Source organism: Oncorhynchus mykiss, chromosome 23 (genome assembly GCF_013265735.2).
Source record: "Oncorhynchus mykiss isolate Arlee chromosome 23, USDA_OmykA_1.1, whole genome shotgun sequence".
Classification (NCBI taxonomy): domain Eukaryota; kingdom Metazoa; phylum Chordata; class Actinopteri; order Salmoniformes; family Salmonidae; genus Oncorhynchus; species Oncorhynchus mykiss.
Window position 1 is genome coordinate 56,456,249 of NC_048587.1, and position 25,020 is coordinate 56,481,268.

General features: G+C 44.6%; 1 protein-coding gene across 1 annotated transcript in view; it reads left to right on the forward strand.

Moving 5' to 3' along the window:
- LOC110503000 (protein kinase C epsilon type) overlaps nt 1-25,020 on the forward strand; it is a 299,119-nt gene that overhangs the window by 144,609 nt on the left and 129,490 nt on the right. Inside the window, exons 3-6 of the mRNA XM_036960862.1 lie at nt 12,050-12,218; nt 13,056-13,090; nt 13,213-13,307; nt 13,400-13,529. Of these exons, the coding sequence (XP_036816757.1) occupies nt 12,050-12,218; nt 13,056-13,090; nt 13,213-13,307; nt 13,400-13,529 (429 nt within the window). The remainder of the gene's footprint in view (nt 1-12,049; nt 12,219-13,055; nt 13,091-13,212; nt 13,308-13,399; nt 13,530-25,020) is intronic.

The window sequence follows — 25,020 nt, forward strand, 5'->3', positions numbered from 1 at the left end:
CCCCTTAAACTGCTTTAGCAGTATTCTCAGGGTCATTGTCCTGCTTGAAGGTGAACCTCCACCCCAGGCTTAAATCTTTGGAAGACTGAAACAGGTTTCCCTCAAGAATCTCCCTGTATTTTGCACCATCCATCATTCCTTCAATTCTGACCAGTTTCCCAGTCCCTGTGATGAAAAACATCCCCACAGCATGATGTTGCCAACACCATGCTTCACTGTGGGGATGGTTTTCTCGGGGTGATGAGAGGTGTTGAGTTTACGCCAGACATAGTGTTTTCCTTGATGGCCAAAAAGCTCAATTTTAGTCTGGCCAGAGTACCGTCTTCCATGTGTTTGGGGAGTCTCCCACATGCCTTTTGGTGAACACCAAACATGTTTGCTTATTTTATTCTGGCCACTCTTCCTTAAAGCCCAGCTCTGTGGAGTGTACGGCTTAAAGTGGTTCAATGGACATATCCTCCAATCTCAGCTGTGGAGCTTTGCAGCTTCTTCAGGGTTTTCTTTGGTCTCTTTGTTGCCTCTCTGATTAATGCCCTCCTTGCCTGATCCGTGGGTTTTGGTGGGCGGCCCTCTCTTTGCAGGTTTGTTGTGGTGCCATATTCTTTCAATTTTTTTATAATGGATTTAGTAGTGCTCCGTGGGATGTTCAAATTTTCTGATATTTTTTATAACCCAATCCTGATCTGTACTTCTCCACAACTTTGACCCTGACCTGTTTGGAGAGCTCCTTGGTCTTCATAGTCCCACTTGCTTGGTGGTGTTGCAGATTCTAATTATGTGACTTCTGAAGGTAATTGATTGCACCAGATCTTATTTAGGGGCTTCAAAGCAAAGGGGTGAATACATATGCATGCACCACTTTTTCATTTTTTATATATATATCTATAACATTCGATTGGTTGCAAGAATTTTGTTTAATTTAAATGGAAATTCAAAGTTTTGAATTTTGTGTCGTTTTACGTATCAGTTCATAAACAATGTGCCATGGATTCAGTATGTCGAAAATCTCTTCCCAACTATTTTGCATGGCACAGCTGTCCAATTTTTGGTCCTTCAATTAAACTGGTGTACTTTTTTATTCGTCACAATTTTCTTTAACCAATTATAGTCTTTAATGCAGGACCGACAGACAAGTTCCTTATTTTTCCCCCATCCACTTTCCTCTTCCATGTTTGTGGTAATGCTGCTATTAGTTGGTTGTAATTTCGGTTAGAGTAGACATTTCCATATATTTGTGTTAGCTGCATGTGTGACATAACTCCTCCAGTCCTATTTATGATATCATTTACAAAGATTATACTTTTTTATTTTTTTATATACATGTTTTTTTTTTTTAACTATTGGTACATTTGAGTTTATATGAATTTTGGATTTAAAAGAAAACATTTATCAGCAGTGCACAATGACACCTTTGTTTTTTTTAAGCCCTGGATTTCTAATCCCTTGATATTATTGTTGGATCTGATTTTAATAGATAACATTTTGATAGCCATGATAAATAGATATGCCGATAGTGGACCACCTTGTTTACTCCTCTTGAACGTGTTAAACTTTCTGAAAAGTAGCCATTGTTTACTATTTTACACCTGGGGTTACTATACATGACTTTAACCCATTTTATAAGAGATTCTCCAAAATGTTAATGTTCCAGGCATTTATATATAAATTCCAGTCGTACTTTATCAAAGGCCTTTTCAAAGTCAGCTATAGTTTCCCTGATTGTTCATAGTGTTCTATTGTTTCCAGTACTTTTTTAAAATGATCTCCAATGTATCGTCCATGTAAAAAACCTGTCTTGATTAGATGAATAATAAAATAATGAATAATAAAAAAACATTTTTTTTTCTTACGAGCAATACATTTTGCTAGAATGTTTGCATCACAATACTAAAGTGTAAGGTGCCTTTAATTTGTTTAATGGACTGGTAATAATGAAATCAGACCTTCTTGTTGAGTGTCCGATAATCTACCATTTTCATAGGATTGGTTAAAACATGAATAATAACGGTCCTCTGAGTATATCAAAAAAGGTTTGGTATACCTCAACTGGTATGCCATCCAGCCCTGGAGTTTGCCTGGACTTAAAGGCTTTAATTGCATCAATAAGTTCCTCCTATGTAATTTCACCTTCACATGAGGCTTTCTGTACAGCTGTTAATTTTACATTATTAATAAACAAAAATCCATACAAATACCTTTGATTATTAGAGGAGATGGAGGGACTAAAATTAAAACATATGTTTAAAGTACTTTGCTTCCTCTTTCAAAATATAATTTGGTGAATCATAGATGACTTCGTAATTTGTAACAAGTTTTAGTAAATTATTTTTGGTAACATTTCTGTTGAAGATTAACAAAAAATGTGTGCATTTTGACGCATATCCCATTAAGTTTGTTTTATTTTTATAATATATTCCCCGATTTCCTTTTCCTCTAACATATTCTGAGCCTCTACAGTACAGTTTTTTATTGTGATCTATCTGTTCTGTTAGACCTTCTATTTCCTTTGATAAAATATGAATTATTTTGACCTACATTGCTTTTGTTTTATAGATAAGTACTGAATTGCATGGCCACTAAAGGCACATTTAAAAGTGTCCCACACAATAAGGGGATCTGAAGTACCTATATTATGTTGGAAAAAGTCTGTTATAAATTCCTCTGTCCTAGTTAAAAAAGTTATCATCCAATATGCTTTGATTCAATTTCCAATATCTTCACCCACGTGGAAATTCAGTAAGAGTATTGTATATGCCAATTATCTGATGGTCCGACCGCATTCTGCCCTCTATCAACACTTTTTAAACTTTTGGTGCCAACGAGACTGATATAAGAATGTAGTCAAGATGACTAGCTTGATTGAGCCTCCGCCATGTACCGTTGAAGTCGGAAGTTAACATACACTTAGGTTGGAGTCATTAAAACTCGTTTTTCAACCACTCTACAAATTTCTTGTTAACAAACTATAGTTTTGGCAAGTCGGTTAGGACATCAACTTTGTGCATGACACAAATCATTTTTCCAATAATTGATTACAGACATATTATTTCACTTATAATTGACTGTATCACAATTCCAGTGAGTCAGAAGTTTACATACACTAAGTTGACTGTGCCTTTAAACAGCTTGGAAAATTCCAGACAATGATGTCATGGCTTTAGAAGCTTCTACCTGTGGATGTATTTCAAGGCATACCTTCAAACTCAGTGCTTCTTTGCTGGACATAATGAGAAAACCAAAAGAAATCAGCCAAGAACTCAGAAAAAAAGTTGTAGACCTCCACAAGCCTGGTTCATCCTTGGGAGCAATTTCCAACCGCCTGAAGGTACTGCGTTCATCTGCACAAATAATAGTATGCAAGTATAAAAACCATGGGACCACGCAGTTGTCATACCGCTCAGGAAGGAGATGTGTTCTGTCGCCTAGAGATGAACGTACTTTGGTGTGAAAAGTGCAAATCAATCCCAGAACAACAGCAAAGGACCGTGTGAAGATGCTGGAGGAAACAGGTACAAAAGTATCTATATCCACAGTAAAACAAGTCTTATATCGGCATAACCTGAAAGGCCACTCAGCAAGGAAGAAGCCACTGCTCCAAAACCGCCAAAAAAAAGCAGACTATGTGGAAGTGCACATAAAGATCGTACTTTTTTGAGAAATGTCCTCTGGTCTGATGAAACAAAAATAGAACTGTTTGGCTATAATGACCATCGTTATGTTTGGAGGAAAAAGGGGCAGGTTTGCAAGCCAAAGAAAACCATACCAACTGTGAAGCACGGGGTGGCAGCATCATGTTGTGGGAGTGCTTTGCTGCAGGAGGGGCTGGCAGCATCATGCAGCAAAATAGATGGCATCATGAGGGAGAAAAATTATGTGGATATATTGAAGCAACATCTCAAGACATCAGTCAGGAATTTAAAGCTTGATCGCAAATGGGTCTACCAAACGGACAATGACCCCAAGCATACTGCCAAAGTTGTGGCTTAATTGCTTAAGGACAACAAAGTCAAGGTATCGGAGTGGCCATCACAAAGCCCTGACCTCAATCCCATAGAAAATTTGTGGGCAGAACAGAAAAGTGTGTGCGAGCTAGGAGGCCTACAAACCTGACTCAGTTACACCAGCTTTGTCAGGAGGAATGGGCCAAAATTCACCCAACTTATTGTGGGAAACTTGGGGAAGGCTTCCCGAAACGTTTGACCTAAGTTAATCAAATTAAAGGCAATGCTACCAAATACTAATTGAGTGTATGTAAACTTCTGACCCACTGGGAATGTGATGAAAGAAGTAAAAGCTAAAATAAATAATTTTCTCTACTATTATTCTGACATTTCAAATTCTTAAAGTGAAGTGGTGATCCTAAATGACCTAAAACAGGGAATTATTTTCTGGGATTAAATGTCAGGAATTTTGAAAAACTGAGTTTAAATGTATTGGCTAAGGTACAGTATATGTAAACTGTATATCTCACTAGGTCAGAATATTTTAGCCTCCATATATCCACTAGTTCCAATATATCCATGATATTCGTGATTTCTTTACTTGCATGAGGGTGATAGTGTTTATAGTGTGATTTCCTTTACGGTTTAATTGAGTCCATTAAAACAGTATTATAATCTCCCACCATAATAATAGAGTCTTGTATTGCTTGCAGGGTTGATAATTTATTAAACATATTTCCAAAGAAACGTGGATCATCATTATTTGGTCCGTAAAGATTTTATCTGTTTATGGTCCAATAACATATTTAATATCATACATCTACCTTGGGGATCTGTTAGGACAATTTGCACATTGGGATCAAAATTACAGTTAATTAATGTCATCACCTCTTTTGAGTTTTTTTGCCCATGGGAGAAGTATATTTCGCCCCCCAGTCCTTTTTCCACACAACTTCTTCTAAAATTGTTGAACGAGTTTCCTGTAAAAAATAAATATTATATTCCTTCTCTTTAAGCCAGGTAAATATTGCTCATCTTTTCTTATTATCTGCTAAGCCATTACAATTACATCTGGCTATGCCTATTTCATCAATTACCATAATGAGATACAAGTTTCAAATCTATTTATCACAATATATGTTTGTAAATTGTGCAGCTGTTGCTCCTGGTTACAGGTAAATTGCACACGGCCTTCGTTGACACCAGAAACCAAACTGTGTCAGTCAGTGTATTGTGTTGAGGCAGGAAGACAGGCAGGGACTTTACTACAGTGCAAGCACACCTGTGGTCTTACTCAACAGTGATATGGCCAGCACTGTGCTAATCAGTGGAGGCTGCTGAGGGGACGACCGCTCATAATAATGTCTGGATCGGAGCAAATGGAATGGCATAGAACACATGGAAACCATGTGGAAACAATGTGTTTGATGTATTTGATACATGTATTTGATACACTGATTCCATTCCAGCCATTACCACAACCCCATCCTGACTAACCAGTGTCTGTATGTAGCCTCGCTACTGTGTATAGCCTGTCTTTTTACTGTTGTTTTATTTCTTTACCTTCCTATTGTTCATCTAACACCTTTTTTGCAATATTGGTTAGAGCCTGTAAGTAAGCATTTCACTGTAAGGTCGGCACCTGTTGTATTCGGCACACGTGACAAATAAACTTTGATTTGGATTGATTTGAGATCACACCACTTCTACAGCTTATCTCACACAAGTCAGTCAACCACTACACCATTTGGTTATCAGAAAATAACAATGTGGCAGGGGGCTGTGAACTACCAGACCATGTGGTAGGGGGCTGTGAACTACCAGACCATGTGTCAGGGGGCTGTGAACTACCAGACCATGTGGCAGGGGACTATCACCTACCAGACCATGTGGCAGGGGGCTGTCACCTACCAGACCATGTGGCAGGGGGCTGTGAACTACCAGACCATGTGGCAGGGGACTATCACCTACCAGACCATGTGGCAGGGGGCTGTCACCTACCAGACCATGTGGCAGGGGGCTGTGAACTACCAGACCATGTGGCAGGGGGCTGTCACCTACCAGACCATGTGGCAGGGGGCGGTCACCTACCAGACCATGTGGCAGGGGGCTGTGAACTACCAGACCATGTGGTAGGGGGCTGTGAACTACCAGACCATGTGGCAGGGGGCTGTGAACTACCAGACCATGTGGCAGGGGGCTGTCACCTACCAGACCATGTGGCAGGGGACTGTGAACTACCAGACCATGTGGCAGGGGACTATCACCTACCAGACCATGTGGCAGGGGGCTGTCACCTACCAGACCATGTGGCAGGGGGCTGTGAACTACCAGACCATGTGGCAGGGGGCTGTCACCTACCAGACCATGTGGCAGGGGGCGGTCACCTACCAGACCATGTGGCAGGGGGCTGTGAACTACCAGACCATGTGGCAGGGGACTGTGAACTTCCAGACCATGTGGCAGGGGGCTTTGAACTACCAGACCATGTGGCAGGGGGCTGTGAACTTCCAGACCATGTGGCAGGGGGCTGTGAACTACCAGACCATGTGGCAGGGGACTGTGAACTACCAGACCATGTGGCAGGGGGCCGTCACCTACCAGACCATGTGGCAGGGGGCTGTGAACTACCAGACCATGTGGCAGGGGGCGGTCACCTACCATACCATGTGGCAAGGGGCGGTCACCTACCAGACCATGTGGCAGGGGGCTGTCACCTACCAGACCATGTGGTAGGGGGCTGCCACCTACCAGACCATGTGGTAGGGGGCTGTGAACTACCAGACCATGTGGCAGGGGGCTGTGAACTACCAGAACATGTGGCAGGGGACTGTGAACTACCAGACCATGTGGCAGGGGGCTGTCACCTACCAAACCATGTGGCAGGGGGCGGTCACCTACCAGACCATGTGGCAGGGGGCTGTCACCTACCAAACCATGTGGCAGGGGGCTGTCACCTACCAGACCATGTGGCAGGGGGCTGTGACCTACCTGTCACCTACCAGTAACACATTCCCTCCCTTCCTCCCTCCCTCCCAATCTCCTTCCCTCCCTCCCACCCCCCTGCGCTGACAGTATAATTAATAAAGTAGCAGAGTGTAATGTAAACCTAAGCTCTCCACAGGGTATACTCTTCCATAATCACTCCAGGAGAGAAAGATTTCACATTTTATTTTCTGTACAGTGTGTGTGTGTGTGTGTGTGTGTGTGTGTGTGTGTGTGTGTGTGTGTGTGTGTGTGTGTGTGTGTGTGTGTGTGTGTGTGTGTGTGTGTGTGTGTGTGTGTGTTTATGTGTGTGTACGTGCGTGCTTGCGTGAATGCAAGTTTTGCTGTGTGCGTAGGGCTGTGAGACTGTGATGCTGTGCATAAGTGTGTGAGACTGTGTGAGTCTGTGCGTAAGTGTGTGAGACTGTGATGCTGTGCATAAGTGTGTGAGACTGTGTGAGTCTGTGCGTAAGTGTGTGAGACTGTGATGCTGTGCATAAGTGTGTGAGACTGTGTGAGTCTGTGCGTAAGTGTGTGAGACTGTGTGAGTCTGTGCGTAAGTGTGTGAGACTGTGATGCTGTGCATAAGTGTGTGAGACTGTGTGAGTCTGTGCGTAAGTGTGTGAGACTGTGATGCTGTGCATAAGTGTGTGAGACTGTGTGAGTCTGTGCGTAAGTGTGTGAGACTGTGCGTAAGTGTGTGAGGCTGTGTGAGTAAGTGTGTGAGGCTGTATGAGGCTGTGGGTAATGTGTGAGGCTGTGCGTAAGTGTGTGAGGCTGTGTGTAAGTGTGTGAGTCTGAGGCTGTGCGTAAGTGTGTGAGGCTGTGAGTCTGTGAGAATCTGTGAGGCTGTGCGTAAGTGTGTGAGGCTGTTCATAAGTGTGTGAGACTGTGTGTAAGTGTGTGAGGCTGTGTGAGTCTGTGAGGCTCTGTAAGGCTGTGTGTAAGTGTGTGAGGCTGTTCATAAGTGTGTGAGTATGTGAGGCTCTGTGAGGCTGTGCGTAAGTGTGCGAGGCTGTGTGAGTCTGTGAGGCTCTGTGAGGCTGTGTGTAAGTGTGTGAGACTGTTCATAAGTGTGTGAGGCTGTGTGAGAGAGAAATCGAGGGCGAGAGTGGGAGTGTGAGCAGTCCTGTGCAGCCCTGTGCGTTACCTTGTCTGCTACCCTGGTGAGTAGAGCTGACAGGTCTCAAACATGGTTGCTCTGTGTCACAGCCTACCCCGTCAATCCATTGATCCAGACCTCAGCAGATCTGCACCCATCCTAGCTACATACAACACATATGCTGAGTGTACTAAACATTAGGAACAACTGCCCTTTCCATGACATAGACTGACCAGGTGAATCCAGGTGAAAGCTATGATCCCTTAATGATGTCACTTGTTAAACCAACTTCAGTCAGTGTAGATTAAGGGGGGGGAGACAGGTTAAAGAAGGATTTTTAAGCCTTGAGACATGGATTGTGTAAGTGTGCCATTCAGTGGGTGAATGGGCAAGACAAAATATGTAAGTGCCGTTGAACAACGGCACTTGTAAGTGCCAGGCACACCAGTTTGTGTCAAGAACTGATGGGTTTTTCACACTCAACAGTTTCCTGTGTGTACCAAGAATGGTCCACCACCCAAAGGACATCCAACCAACTTGATGCAACCGTAGGAAGCATTGGAGTCAACATGGGCCAGCATCCCTGTGGAGCGCTTTCGACACCTTGTAGAGCCCATGCCCTGACAAATTGAGGCTGTTCCCGAGGCCAAAATGTGGTGCAACTCAATATTAGGAAGGTGTTCCGAATGTTTTGTACGCTCAGTGTACACTGGGAGAGAGCTCAATCACCAACATGTAGTATCCCGCATTCTTAGTTAAGGTTGAATCAGTCACTTGTTAGCTAGGTAGCATATCCTATCCAGACGAGACAAATGTGTAATACCCTCATAACTAGTGTACTGTGGTGTGTGTGTGACAAGCCTGTTGATAACCTCTCCAGCATCTGCATAGCTTTGAGGTTGTTGAGGGGATTATCCCTGTAAATTCACCTCTGCTGCAGTAGCACCATCTAGAGGTGGTCATGTGTGCAGCACTGGACTGTTCCATTACCTCCCACCTGTAGGGGGTTGTAGCACTGGACTGTTCCATTACCTTCCACCTGTAGGGGGTTGTAGCACTGGACTGTTCCATTACCTCCCATCTGTAGGGGGTTGTAGCACTGGACTGTTCCATTACCTCCCACCTGTAGGGGGTTGGGGTAGCAGTGTAGCTATGTGTGGAGAAGCAGTGTGTGGAGAAGCATACTGACACACTCTTCATTAATATGTTATATACAATATCGATCCACCAAGTCTGGAATCAGTAGGAGCAATAACAGCTTCTACCCACAGGCCATGAAACCACTAAATAGTCAACCAAATAGCTATCAGGACTATCTACATTGACCCTCTTTGCACTAACTTTTTGGACTCTTCACATTCACTGCTGCTACTGTTTATTACCTATCCTGTTACCTAGTCACTTTATCTCTACCCATATGTACATATCTACCTCAATTACCTGGTACCCCTGCACATCGACTCTGTACTGGTACCCTGTTTATATAGCCAAGTTATCACCTGGTACCCCTGCACATTGACTCTGTACTAGTACCCTGTTTATATAGCCAAGTTATCACCTGGTACCCCTGCACATCGACTCTGTACTGGTACCCTGTTTATATATCGAAGTTATCACCTGGTACCCCTGCACATCGACTCTGTACTGGTTCCCTGTTTATATGGCCAAGTTATCACCTCGTACCCCTCCACATCGACTCTGTACTGGTACCCTGTTTATATAGCCAAGTTATCACCTGGTACCCCTGCACATCGACTCTGTACTGGTACCCTGTTTATATAGCGAAGTTATCACCTGGTACCCCTGCACATCGACTCTGTACTGGTACCCTGTTTACAGTGCCTTGCGAAAGTATTCGGCCCCCTTGAACTTTGCGACCTTTTGCCACATTTCAGGCTTCAAACATAAAGATATAAAACTGTATTTTTTTGTGAAGAATCAATAACAAGTGGGACACAATCATGAAGTGTAACGACATTTATTGGATATTTCAAACTTTTTTAACAAATCAAAAACTGAAAAATTGGGCGTGCAAAATTATTCAGCCCCTTTACTTTCAGTGCAGCAAACTCTCTCCAGAAGTTCAGTGAGGATCTCTGAATGATCCAATGTTGACCTAAATGACTAATGATGATAAATACAATCCACCTGTGTGTAATCAAGTCTCTGTATAAATGCACCTGCACTGTGATAGTCTCAGAGGTCCGTTAAAAGCGCAGAGAGCATCATGAAGAACAAGGAACACACCAGGCAGGTCCGAGATACTGTTGTGAAGAAGTTTAAAGCCGGATTTGGATACAAACAGATTTCCCAAGCTTTAAACATCCCAAGGAGCACTGTGCAAGCGATTAATATTGAAATGGAAGGAGTATCAGACCACTGCAAATCTACCAAGACCTGGCCGTCCCTCTAAACTTTCAGCTCATACAAGGAGAAGACTGATCAGAGATGCAGCCAAGAGGCCCATGATCACTCTGGATGAACTGCAGATATCTACAGCTGAGGTGGGAGACTCTGTCCATAGGACAACAATTAGTCGTATATTGCACAAATCTGGCCTTTATGGAAGAGTGGCAAGAAAGCCATTTCTTAAAGATATCCATAAAAAGTGTTGTTTAAAGTTTGCCACAAGCCACCTGGGAGACACACCAAACATGTGGAAGAAGGTGCTCTGGTCAGATGAAGCCAAAATTGAACTTTTTTGGTAACAATGCAAAACGTTATGTTTGGCGTAAAAGCAACACAGCTCATCACCCTGAACACACCATCCCCACAGTCAAACATGGTGGTGGCAGCATCATGGTTTGGGCCTGCTTTTCTTCAGCAGGGAAAAGGGAAGATGGTTAAAATTGATGGGAAGATGGATGGAGCCAAATACAGGACCATTCTGGAAGAAAACCTGATGGAGTCTGCAAAAGACCTGAGACTGGGACGGAGATTTGTCTTCCAACAAGACAATGATCCAAAACATAAAGCAAAATCTACAATGGAATGGTTCAAAAATAAACATATCCAGGTGATAGAATGGCCAAGTCAAAGTCCAGACCTGAATCCAATCGAGAATCTGTGGAAAGAACTGAAAACTGCTGTTCACAAATGCTCTCCATCCAACCTCACTGAGCTCGAGCTGTTTTGCAAGGAGGAATGGGAAAAAATGTCAGTCTCTCGATGTGCAAAACTGATAGAGACATACCCCAAGCGACTTACAGCTGTAATCGCAGCAAAAGGTGGCACTACAAAGTATTAACTTAAGGGGGCTGAATGATTTTGCACGCCCAATTTTTCAGTTTTTGATTTGTTAAAAAAGTTTGAAATATCCAATAATTGTCGTTCCACTTCATGATTGTGTCCCACTTGTTGTTGATTCTTCACAAAAAAAAATACAGTTTTATATCTTTATGTTTAAAGCCTGAAATGTGGCAAAATGTCGCAAAGTTCAAGGGGGCCGAATACTTTCGCAAAGCACTGTATATAGCCAAGTTATCACCTGGTACCCCTGCACATTGACTCTGTACTGGTACCCTGTTTATATAGCCAAGTTATCACCTCGTACCCCTGCACATCGACTCTGTACTGGTACCCTGTTTATATAGCCAAGTTATCACCTGGTACCCCTGCACATTGACTCTCTACTGGTACCCTGTTTATATAGCCAAGTTATCACCTGGTACCCCTGCACATTGACTCTCTACTGGTACCCTGTTTATATAGCCAAGTTATCACCTGGTACCCCTGCACATTGACTCTGTACTGGTACCCTGTTTAAATAGCCAAGTTATCACCTCATACCCCTGCACATTGACTCTGTACTGGTACCCTGTTTATATAGCCAAGTTATTGTCGTTGTCATTTTTTCTATATTTTCGTCTTGTTGGGAAGGGTCCGTAAGTAAGCATTTGTCTACACCTGTTGTTTCTAAATGCGATTTGAATAGATTTGATAAGGAGATTATTGCACCATCCTCCTTGTCTGTCTCTTCATGTGCCATTCTGAAGTATATACTAATAATGTGCTTCTCCAGCTCCAGGCTCCGGTGAGAATGCTGAGGAGCGTGTGTTTCGGGAGCGCATGCGGCCTAGGAAGAGGCAGGGTGCCGTACGAAGGAGGGTCCATCAAGTCAACGGACACAAGTTCATGGCCACCTACCTGCGGCAGCCTACCTACTGCTCCCACTGCAGAGACTTTATATGGTGAGAGACACACACATGCCTACATCAGCCTTTATATGCATGGTCATGGGCGGTCTGAGCTCTTGTCTGTCAGTGTTTCCATGGAGACAGTGGGAAAAGCCCCTAGGCTAACCATTACAGTGGAAGCTTTATCCTGGAGACTACAGCCGGTTCTCTGCTCCCTGTTTGCACCAAGCTACATGAAACAAGCACACATCTGTAGTACTCATGGCACAGGCTGCAAGCTGACAAGTACTGCTTCCTAGGGCTTATGACCTAACAGATGACTGCAGAGCACACCCAGGAGGCACAGAGTCTTAAGGCTGTGAGAAGAGTCTGATCTGGGCTCGTAGGCACAAAGCATCTCAGAGTAGGAGTGCTGATCTAGGATCATGTCCCAGCCTGTCCATATAATCGAATTCATTATGATCTAAAAGGCAAATGTGATCCTAGATCAGCACTCCTACTCTGAGAGGCTTTGTGCATACGGGCCCTGGTCTGAACTAAGCAGAACTGGGAACTGCCTGCCTACATGTAGCCCCCAAATAGCCACATTGACAGCACCTATAGAGGTGGCCCAACTCACTGCTATGGCTCAGGAACCTCTTAAACGTTCTGCTGTTCAATGGTTCAATTTCCATTCATTACAGCAAAGCAGGGTTAGGCTGTTTAAATTCCAGATTATGACTTCTAATCAAAAACATAGAAAAATACATGTTGAACGTGACAAAGCTTTGACGGCCCAAATATATTCACTTCATTCCAAGTAATAACTTACAATTCCACAGTAACTTAATACTGTTCCACTCTGAATCTGACTGTATGTTTCATTGAGTGACCATTTCTCTCTCTCAACAGGGGTGTGATTGGAAAACAGGGTTACCAGTGTCAAGGTAACCATCATATCTATGTCTGTGTTACAGCTATCTGCACACCAATGTGTATTCCCATAACAGATAACTCAACTAACGTGTTGAAATGAAAGTGATTGACTTAGTTGTCTGTTGTCTCCTAGTGTGCACGTGTGTAGTCCATAAGCGCTGCCACGAGCTCATCATAACAAAATGTGCTGGGATGAAGAAAGACAAAGAGGACACCACACCAGAGGAGGTAGGCATCATTCCAGATATGAGTTATAATGAGGTGAATCAATCTAAGGGTGTGACTGTGTGATCGTTAATGGTCTTTGTCTCCCCCTGCAGGTTGGATCCCAGCGGTTCAGCGTTAATATGCCTCATAAGTTTGGTATTCACAACTTCAAAGTCCTAACCTTCTGTGACCACTGTGGATCGCTACTGTGGGGCCTGCTCAGACAAGGGCTGCAATGCAAAGGTACGCCAGCACACACACATGCACACATGCGCAAACAAACCCACATACGCACGCACACACACACACAAACACACACACAATGATATACAAACAAATGCACCACTACACACAGACAATCACATACATAGTACATTCTCACAACATTTTGTACTGGTCAAGAAGAATGCACTCCAATAGCATGGTGTCCCTCTCTGTTTGTAACCATGGTCTCTCTCTCTGTTTGTAACCATGGTCTCTCTCTCTGTTTGTAACCATGGTCTCTCTCTCAGTCAGTAACCATGGTCTCTCTCTCAGTCAGTAACCATGGTCTCTCTCTCAGTCAGTAACCATGGTCTCTCTCTCAGTCAGTAACCATGGTCTCTCTCTCAGTCAGTAACCATGGTCTCTCTCTCAGTCAGTAACCATGGTCTCTCTCTCAGTCTGTAACCATGGTCTCTCTCTCTCAGTCAGTAACCATGGAATCTTTCTCAGTCAGTAACCATGGTCTCTCTCTGTCAGTAACCATGGAATCTCTCTCAGTCTGTAACCATGGTCTCTCTCTCAGTCAGTAACCATGGTCTCTCTCTCAGTCAGTAACAATGGAATCTCTCTCAGTCAGTAACCATGGAATCTCTCTCAGTCAGTAACCATGGAATCTCTCTCAGTCAGTAACCATGGTCTCTCTCTCAGTCAGTAACCATGGTCTCTCTCTCAGTCTGTAATCATAGAATCTCTCTCAGTCAGCAACCATGGTCTCTCTCTCAGTCAGTAACCATGGAATCTCTCTGTCTGTAATCATGGAATCTCTCTCAGTCAGTAACCATGGAATCTCTCTCAGTCTGTAATGTGAATGAACATGTGATGTAACCATGGTCTCTCTCTCAGTCAGTAACCATGGAATCTCTCTCAGTCTGTAACCATGGTCTCTCTCTGTCAGTAACCATGGTCTCTCTCTCAGTCAGTAACCATGGAATCTCTCTCAGTCAGTAACCATGGAATCTCTCTCAGTCTGTAATCATGGTCTCTCTCTCAGTCTGTAATGTGAATGAACATGTGATGTAACCATGGTCTCTCTCTCAGTCAGTAACCATGTAATCTCTCTGTCTGTAATCATGGTCTCTCTCTCCGTCTGTAATGTGAATGAACATGTGAGGTAACCATGGTCTCTCTCTCAGTCTGTAACCATGGTCTCTCTCTCAGTCTGTAACGTGAATGAACATATGAGGTAACCATGGTCTCTCTTAGTCAGTAACCATGGTCTCTCTCAGTCTGTAACCATGGTCTCTCTCTGTCTGTAACCATGGTCTCACTCTCAGTCTGTAACCATGGTCTCACTCTCAGTCTGTAACCAAGGTCTCTCTCTCAGTCTGTAACCATGGTTTCTCTCTCAATCAGTAACCATGGTCTCTCTCAGTCTGTAACCATGGTCTCTCTCAGTCTGTAATCATGGTCTCTCTCTGTCTGTAACCATGGTGTCTCTCGCAGTCTGTAATGTGAATGAACATGTGATGTAACCATGGTCTCTCTCTCAGTCAGTAACCATCTAATCTCTCTGTCTGTAATCATGGTCTCTCTCTCCGTCTGTAATGTGAATGAACATGTGAGGTAACCATGGTCTCTCTCTCAGTCTGTAACCATGGTCTCTCTCTCAGTCTGTAACGTGAATGAACATATGAGGTAACCATGGTCTCTCTTAGTCAGTAACCATGGTCTCTCTCAGTCTGTAACCATGGTCTCTCTCTGTCTGTAACCATGGTCTCACTCTCAGTCTGTAACCATGGTCTCACTCTCAGTCTGTAACCAAGGTCTCTCTCTCAGTCTGTAACCATGGTTTCTCTCTCAATCAGTAACCATGGTCTCTCTCAGTCTGTAACCATGGTCTCTCTCAGTCTGTAATCATGGTCTCTCTCTGTCTGTAACCATGGTGTCTCTCGCAGTCTGTAACCATGGTCTCTCTCTGTCAGTAACCATGGTGTCTCTCTCAGTTTCTAACCATGGTGTCTCTCTCAGTCAGTAACCATGGTCTCTCTCTCAGTCAGTAACCATGGTGTCGCTCTCGGTCAGTAACCATGGTCTCTCTCTCGGTCAGTAACCATGGTCTCTCTCTCGGTCAGTAACCATGGTCTCTCTCTCAGTCAGTAACCATGGTCTCTCTCTCAGTCAGTAACCATGGTCTCTCTCTCAGTCAGTAACCATGGTGTCTCTCTCTGTCAGTAACCATGGTCTCTCTCTCAGTCAGTAACCATGGTGTCGCTCTCGGTCAGTAACCATGGTCTCTCTCTCGGTCAGTAACCATGGTCTCTCTCTCAGTCAGTAACCATGGTCTCTCTCTCAGTCAGTAACCATGGTCTCTCTCTCAGTCAGTAACCATGGTGTCGCTCTCAGTCAGTAACCATGGTGTCGCTCTCAGTCAGTAACCATGGTCTCTCTCTCAGTCAGTAACCATGGTCTCTCTCTCAGTCAGTAACCATGGTCTCTCTCTCAGTCAGTAACTATGGTCTCTCTCAGTCAGTAACCATGGTCTCTCTCTCAGTCAGTAACAATGGTGTCGCTCTCAGTCAGTAACCATGGTCTCTCACTCAGTCAGTAACCATGGTCTCTCTCAGTCTGTAACCATGGTGTCTCTCTCAGTCAGTAACCATGGTCTCTCTCTCAGTCAGTAACTATGGTCTCTCTCAGTCAGTAACCATGGTCTCTCTCTCAGTCAGTAACAATGGTGTCGCTCTCAGTCAGTAACCATGGTCTCTCTCTCAGTCAGTAACCATGGTCTCTCTCAGTCTGTAACCATGGTGTCTCTCTCAGTCAGTAACCATGGTGTCTCTCTCAGTCAGTAACCATGGTCTCTCTCAATCAGTACCATGGTCTCTCTCTAAGTCTGTAACCATGGTGTCTCTCTCAGTCAGTAACCATGGTCTCGCTCAATCAGTACCATGGTCTCTCTCTCAGTCTGTAACCATGGTCTCTCAGTCAGTAACCATGGTCTCTCTCTCAGTCAGTAACCATGGAATCTCTCTGTCAGTAACCATGGAATCTCTCTCAGTCAGTAACCATGGAATCTCTCTCAGTCTGTAATCATGGAATCTCTCTCAGTCAGTAACCATGGAATCTCTCTCAGTCTGTAATCATGGTCTCTCTCTCAGTCTGTAATGTGAATGAACATGTGATGTAACCATGGTCTCTCTCTCAGTCAGTAACCATGGAATCTCTCTCAGTCTGTAATCATGGTCTCTCTCTCCGTCTGTAATGTGAATGAACATGTGAGGTAACCATGGTCTCTCTCTCAGTCTGTAACCATGGTCTCTCTCTGTCTGTAACGTGAATGAACATATGAGGTAACCATGGTCTCTCTTAGTCAGTAACCATGGTCTCTCTCAGTCTGTAACCATGGTCTCTCTCTGTCTGTATCCATGGTCTCACTCTCAGTCTGTAACCATGGTCTCACTCTCAGTCTGTAACCAAGGTCTCTCTCTCAGTCTGTAACCATGGTTTCTCTCTCAATCAGTAACCATGGTCTCTCTCAGTCTGTAACCATGGTCTCTCTCAGTCTGTAATCATGGTCTCTCTCTGTCTGTAACCATGGTGTCTCTCGCAGTCTGTAACCATGGTCTCTCTCTCAGTCAGTAACCATGGTGTCTCTCTCAGTTTCTAACCATGGTGTCTCTCTCAGTCAGTAACCATGGTCTCTCTCTCAGTCAGTAACCATGGTCTCTCTCTCAGTCAGTAACCATGGTGTCGCTCTCGGTCAGTAACCATGGTCTCTCTCTCGGTCAGTAACCATGGTCTCTCTCTCAGTCAGTAACCATGGTCTCTCTCTCAGTCAGTAACCATGGTCTCTCTCTCAGTCAGTAACCATGGTGTCGCTCTCAGTCAGTAACCATGGTCTTGCTCTCAGTCAGTAACCATGGTCTCTCTCTCAGTCAGTAACCATGGTCTCTCTCTCAGTCAGTAACTATGGTCTCTCTCAGTCAGTAACCATGGTCTCTCTCTCAGTCAGTAGCAATGGTGTCGCTCTCAGTCAGTAACCATGGTCTCTCTCTCAGTCAGTAACCATGGTGTCGCTCTCGGTCAGTAACCATGGTCTCTCTCTCGGTCAGTAACCATGGTCTCTCTCTCAGTCAGTAACCATGGTCTCTCTCTCAGTCAGTAACCATGGTCTCTCTCTCAGTCAGTAACCATGGTCTCTCTCTCAGTCAGTAACCATGGTGTCGCTCTCAGTCAGTAACCATGGTCTTGCTCTCAGTCAGTAACCATGGTCTCTCTCTCAGTCAGTAACCATGGTCTCTCTCTCAGTCAGTAACTATGGTCTCTCTCAGTCAGTAACCATGGTCTCTCTCTCAGTCAGTAGCAATGGTGTCGCTCTCAGTCAGTAACCATGGTCTCTCTCTCAGTCAGTAACCATGGTCTCTCTCAGTCTGTAACCATGGTGTCTCTCTCAGTCAGTAACCATGGTGTCTCTCTCAGTCAGTAACCATGGTCTCTCTCAATCAGTACCATGGTCTCTCTCTAAGTCTGTAACAATGGTGTCTCTCTCAGTCAGTAACCATGGTCTCGCTCAATCAGTACCATGGTCTCTCTCTCAGTCTGTAACCATGGTCTCTCAGTCAGTAACCATGGTCTCTCTCTCAGTCAGTAACCATGGAATCTCTCTGTCAGTAACCATGGAATCTCTCTGTCAGTAACCATGGAATCTCTCTGTCTGTAATCATGGAATCTCTCTCAGTCAGTAACCATGGTCTCTCTCTGTCAGTAACCATGGTCTCTCTCTGTCTGTAATCATAGAATCTCTCTCAGTCAGCAACCATGGTCTCTCAGTCAGTAACCATGGAATCTCTCTGTCTGTAATCATGGAATCTCTCTCAGTCAGTAACCATGGAATCTCTCTCAGTCTGTAATGTGAATGAACATATGAGGTAACCATGGTCTCTCTTAGTCAGTAACCATGGTCTCTCTGTCTGTAACCATGGTCTCACTCTCAGTCTGTAACCATGGTCTCTCTCTCAGTCTGTAACCATGGTTTCTCTCTCAATCAGTAACCATGGTCTCTCTCAGTCTGTAACCATGGTCTCTCTCAGTCTGTAACCATGGTCTCTCTCTGTCTGTAACCATGGTCTCTCTCAGTCTGTAACCATGGTCTCTCTCAGTCTGTAACCATGGTCTCTCTCAGTCTGTAACCATGGTCTCTCTCTGTCTGTAACCATGGTCTCTCTCAGTCTGTAACCATGGTGTCTCTCTCAGTTTCTAACCATGGTGTCTCTCTGTCAGTAACTATGGTCTCTCTCTAAGTCAGTAACCATGGTCTCTCTCTCAGTCAGTAACCATGGTCTCTCTCTCAGTCAGTAACCATGGTGTCGCTCTAAGTCAGTAACCATAGTCTCTCTCAGTCAGTAACCATGGTCTCTCTCTCAGTCAGTAACAATGGTGTCGCTCTCAGTCAGTAACCATGGTCTCTCTCTCAGTCAGTAACCATGGTCTCTCTCAGTCTGTAACCATTGTGTCTCTTTCAGTCAGTAACCATGGTGTCTCTCTCAGTCAGTAACCATGGTCTCTCTCAATCAGTACCATGGTCTCTCTCTCAGGCTGTAAGGTGAATGAACATGTGATGTAACCATGGTCTCTCTCTCAGTCAGTAACCATGGTCTCTCTCTCAGTCTGTAACCATGGTCTCTCTCTTAGTCTGTAACGATGTTGTCTCTCTCAGTCTGTAACCATGTTTCTCTCAGTCCGTAACCATGGTCTCTCTCAGTCTGTAAAAATGGTATCTCTCTCAGTCCATAACCATGGTGTCTCTCTCAGTCAGTAACTATGGTCTCTCTCTAAGTCAGTAACCATGGTCTCTCTCTTAGTCAGTAACCATGGTCTATCTCTCAGTCTGTATGGTGAATGAACAAGTGAGGTAACCATGGTCTCTCTCAGTCAGTAACCATGGTCTCTCTCTTAGTCTGTATGGTGAATGAACAAGTGAGGTAACCATGGTCTCTCTCAGTCAGTAACCATGGTCTCTCTCTTAGTCTGTAACCATGGTGTCTCTCTCAGTCTGCAACCATGGTCTCTCTCTCAGTCAGTAACCATGGTGTCTCTCTGTCTCTAACCATGGTGTCTCTCTCAGTCAGTAACTATGGTCTCTCTCTAAGTCAGTAACCATGGTCTCTCTCTCAGTCTGTAACCATGGTCTCTCTCTCTCTCTGTATGTAACCATGGTCTCTCTCTCAGTCTGTAACCATGGTCTATCTCTCAGTCTGTATGGTGAATGAACAAGTGAGGTAACCATGGTCTCTCTCAGTCAGTAACCATGGTCTCTCTCTTAGTCTGTAACCATGGTGTCTCTCTCAGTCTGCAACCATGGTCTCTCTCTCAGTCAGTAACCATGGTGTCTCTCTCAGTCAGTAACTATGGTCTCTCTCTAAGTCAGTAACCATGGTCTCTCTCTTAGTCAGTAACCATGGTCTCTCTCTCAGTCAGTAACCATGGTTTCTCTATCAGTCAGTAACCATTGTCTCTCTCTCAGTCTGTAACCATGGTCTCTCTCTTAGTCTGTAAGGTGAATGAACATGTGAGGTAACCATGGTCTCTCTGTCTGTAACCATGGTTTCTCTATCAGTCAGTAACCATGGTCTCTCTCTGTCTGTAAGGGGAATGAACATGTGAGGTAACCATGGTCTCTCTCAGTCTGTAACCATGGTCTCTCTCTCAGTCTGTAACCATGGTCTCTCTATCAGTCAGTAACCATGGTCTCTCTCTGTCTGTAACCATGGTCTCTCTCTTAGTCTGTAAGGTGAATGAACATGTGAGGTAACCAAGGTCTCTCTCAGTCAGTAACCATGGTCTCTCTCAGTATGTAACCATGGTCTCTCTCCCAGTCTCTAAGGTGAATGAATATGTGAGGTAACCATGGTCTCTCTCAGTCAGTAACCATGGTCTCTCTCAGTCAGTAACCATGGTCTCTCTCTGTCAGTAACCATGGTCTCTCTCTCAGTCTGTAAGGTGAATGAACATGTGAGGTAACCATGGTCTCTCTCAGTCAGTAACCATGTACTCTCTCAATCAGTAACCATGGTCTCTTTTTCAGTCAGTAACCTTGGTCTCTCTCTCAGTCTGTAAGGTGAATGAACATGTGATGTAACCATGGTCTCTCTCTCAGTCAGTAACCATGGTCTCTCTCAGTCAGTAACCATGGTGTCTCTCTCAGTCTGTAAGGTGAATGAACATGTGATGTAACCATGGTCTCTCTCAGTCAGTAACCATGGTCTCTCTCTGTCTGTAACCATGATCTCTCTGTCAGTAACCATGGTCTCTCTCTCAGTGTGTAAGGTGAATGAACATGTGAGGTAACCATGGTCTCTCTCTCAGTCTGTAACCATGGTTTCTCTATCAGTCAGTAACCATGGTCTCTCTCTCAGTCAGTAACCATGGAATCTCTCTTAGTCTGTAATCATGGTCTCTCTCTCTCTGTCTGTAATGTGAATGAACATGTGAGGTAACCCTGGTCTCAGTCAGTAACCATGGTCTCTCTCTCAGTCTGTAACTATGGTCTCTCTCTCAGTCTGTAACGTGAATGAACATATGAGGTAACCATGGTCTCTCTTAGTCAGTAACCATGGTCTCTCTCAGTCTGTAACCATGGTCTCTCTCTCTCAGTCTGTAACCATGTTCTCACTCTCAGTCTGTAACCATGGTCTCTCTCTCAGTCTGTAACCATGGTCTCTCTCAGTCTGTAACCATGGTCTCTCTCTCGGTCTGTAATCATGGTCTCTCTCTCAGTCTGTAACCATGGTCTCTCTCTCAGTCAGTAACCATGGTGTCTCTCTCAGTTTCTAATCATGGTGTCTCTCTAAGTCAGTAACCATGGTCTCTCTCTCAGTCAGTAACCATGGTCTCTCTCTCAGTCAGTAACCATGGTGTCGCTCTCGGTCAGTAACCATGGTCTCTCTCTCAGTCAGTAACCATGGTCTCTCTCTCAGTCAGTAACCATGGTCTCTCTCTCAGTCAGTAACCATGGTGTCGCTCTCAGTCAGTAACCATGGTCTCGCTCTCAGTCAGTAACCATGGTCTCTCTCTCAGTCAGTAACCATGGTCTCTCTCTCAGTCAGTAACTATGGTCTCTCTCTAAGTCAGTAACCATGGTCTCTCTCAGTCAGTAACCATGGTCTCTCTCTCAGTGTGTAAGGTGAATGAACATGTGAGGTAACCATGGTCTCTCTCTCAGTCTGTAACCATGGTTTCTCTATCAGTCAGTAACCATGGTCTCTCTCTCAGTCAGTAACCATGGAATCTCTCTTAGTCTGTAATCATGGTCTCTCTCTCTCTGTCTGTAATGTGAATGAACATGTGAGGTAACCATGGTCTCAGTCAGTAACCATGGTCTCTCTCTCAGTCTGTAACCATGGTCTCTCTCTCAGTCTGTAACGTGAATGAACATATGAGGTAACCATGGTCTCTCTTAGTCAGTAACCATGGTCTCTCTCAGTCTGTAACCATGGTCTCTCTCTCTCAGTCTGTAACCATGTTCTCACTCTCAGTCTGTAACCATGGTCTCTCTCTCAGTCTGTAACCATGGTGTCTCTCTCAGTCTGTAACCATGGTCTCTCTCTCAGTCAGTAACCATGGTGTCTCTCTCAGTTTCTAACCATGGTGTCTCTCTCAGTCAGTAACTATGGTCTCTCTCTCAGTCAGTAACCATGGTGTCGCTCTCGGTCAGTAACCATGGTCTCTCTCTCGGTCAGTAACCATGGTCTCTCTCTCGGTCAGTAACCATGGTCTCTCTCTCAGTCAGTAACCATGGTCTCTCTCTCAGTCAGTAACCATGGTCTCTCTCTCAGTCAGTAACCATGGTCTCTCTCTCAGTCAGTAACCATGGTCTCTCTCTCAGTCAGTAACCATGGTCTCTCTCTCAGTCAGTAACCATGGTCTCTCTCTCAGTCAGTAACCATGGTCTCTCTCTCAGTCAGTAACCATGGTCTCTCTCTCAGTCAGTAACCATGGTCTCTCTCTCAGTCAGTAACCATGGTCTCTCTCTCAGTCAGTAACCATGGTCTCTCTCTCAGTCAGTAACCATGGTCTCTCTCTCAGTCAGTAACCATGGTCTCTCTCTCAGTCAGTAACCATGGTCTCTCTCTCAGTCAGTAACCATGGTGTCGCTCTCAGTCAGTAACCATGGTCTCTCTCTCAGTCAGTAACCATGGTCTCTCTCTCAGTCTGTAACCATGGTGTCTCTCTCAGTCAGTAACCATGGTGTCTCTCTCAGTCAGTAACCATGGTCTCTCTCAGTCTGTAACCATGTTGTTTCTCTCAGTCCGTAACCATGGTCTCTCTGTCTGTAAAAATGGTGTCTCTCTGTCCATAACCATGGTCTCTCTCTCTCTCAGTATGTAACCATGGTCTCTCTCTCAGTCTGTAACCATGGTCTATCTCTCAGTCTGTATGGTGAATGAACAAGTGAGGTAACCATGGTCTCTCTCAGTCAGTAACCATGGTCTCTCTCTTAGTCAGTAACCATGGTCTCTCTCTTAGTCTGTAACCATGGTGTCTCTCTCAGTCTGTAACCATGGTCTCTCTCTGTCAGTAACCATGGTGTCTCTCTGTCTCTAACCATGGTGTCTCTCTCAGTCAGTAACTATGGTCTCTCTCTAAGTCAGTAACCATGGTCTCTCTCTCAGTCAGTAACCATGGTGTCGCTCTCGGTCAGTAACCATGGTCTCTCTCTCAGTCAATAACCATGGTCTCTCTCTCAGTCAGTAACCATGGTCTCTCTCTCAGTCAGTAACCATGGTGTCGCTCTCAGTCAGTAACCATGGTCTCGCTCTCAGTCAGAAACCATGGTCTCTCTCTCAGTCAGTAACCATGGTCTCTCTCTCAGTCAGTAACAATGATGTCGCTCTCAGTCAGTAACCATGGTCTCTCTCTGTCAGTATCCATGGTCTCTCTCAGTCTGTAACCATGGTGTCTCTCTCAGTCAGTAACCATAGTGTCTCTCTCAGTCAGTAACCATGGTCTCTCTCAATCAGTAACCATGGTCTCTCTCTCAGTCTTTAACCATGGTCTCTCTCTGTCTTTAACCATGGTCTCTCTCTCAGTCTGTAACCATGGTGTCTCTCTCAGTCAGTAACCATGGTCTCTCTCTCAGGCTGTAAGGTGAATGAACATGTGATGTAACCATGGTCTCTCTCTCAGTCTGTAACCATGTTGTCTCTCTCAGTCTGTAACCATGTTGTTTCTCTCAGTCCGTAACCATGGTCTCTCTGTCTGTAAAAATGGTGTCTCTCTGTCCATAACCATGGTCTCTCTCTCTCTCAGTATGTAACCATGGTCTATCTCTCAGTCTGTATGGTGAATGAACAAGTGAGGTAACCATGGTCTCTCTAAGTCAGTAACCATGGTCTCTCTCAGTCAGTAACCATGGTCTCTCTCTTAGTCTGTAACCATGGTGTCTCTCTCAGTCTGTAACCATGGTCTCTCTCTCAGTCAGTAACCATGGTGTCTCTCTCAGTCTCTAACCATGGTGTCTCTCTCAGTCAGTAACCATGGTCTCTCTCTCAGTCAGTAACCATGGTCTCTCTCTCAGTCAGTAACCATGGTTTCTCTATCAGTCAGTAACCATTGTCTCTCTCTCAGTCTGTAACCATGGTATCTCTCTTAGTCTGTAAGGTGAATGAACATGTGAGGTAACCATGGTCTCTCTCTCAGTCTGTAACCATGGTTTCTCTATCAGTCAGTAACCATGGTCTCTCTCTCAGTCTGTAACCATGGTCTCTCTCAGTCAGTAACCATGGTCTCTCTCTCAGTCTGTAAGGGGAATGAACATGTGAGGTAACCATGGTCTCTCTCAGTCTGTAACCATGGTCTCTCTCTCAGTCTGTAACCATGGTCTCTCTCTCAGTCTGTAACCATGGTTTCTCTATCAGTCAGTAACCATGGTGTCTCTCTCAGTCTGTAACCATGGTCTATCTCTTAGTCTGTAAGGTGAATGAACATGTGAGGTAACCAAGGTTTCTCTCAGTCAGTAACCATGGTCTCTCTCAGTATGTAACCATGGTCTATCTCTTAGTCTGTAAGGTGAATGAATATGTGAGGTAACCATGGTCTCTCTCAGTCAGTAACCATGGACTCTCTCAATCAGTAACCATGGTCTCTTTTTCAGTCAGTAACCTTGGTCTCTCTCTCAATCTGTGAGGTGAATGAACATGTGAGGTAACCATGGTCTCTCTCAGTCAGTAACCATGGTCTCTCTCTCAGTCTGTAAGGTGAATGCACATGTGGTGTAACTATGGTCTCTCTCAGTCAGTAACCATGGTCTCTCTCTCAGTCTGTAAGGTGAATGCACATGTGGTGTAACTATGGTCTCTCTCAGACAGTAACCATGGTCTCTCTCGGTCTTTAACCATGGTCTCTCTCAGTCAGTAACCATGGTCTCTCTCTCAGTCTGTAAGGTGAATGAGCATGTGATGTTACCATGGTCTCTCTCAGTCAGTAACCATGGTCTCTCTCTCAGTCTGTAACCATGGTCTCTCTCAGTCAG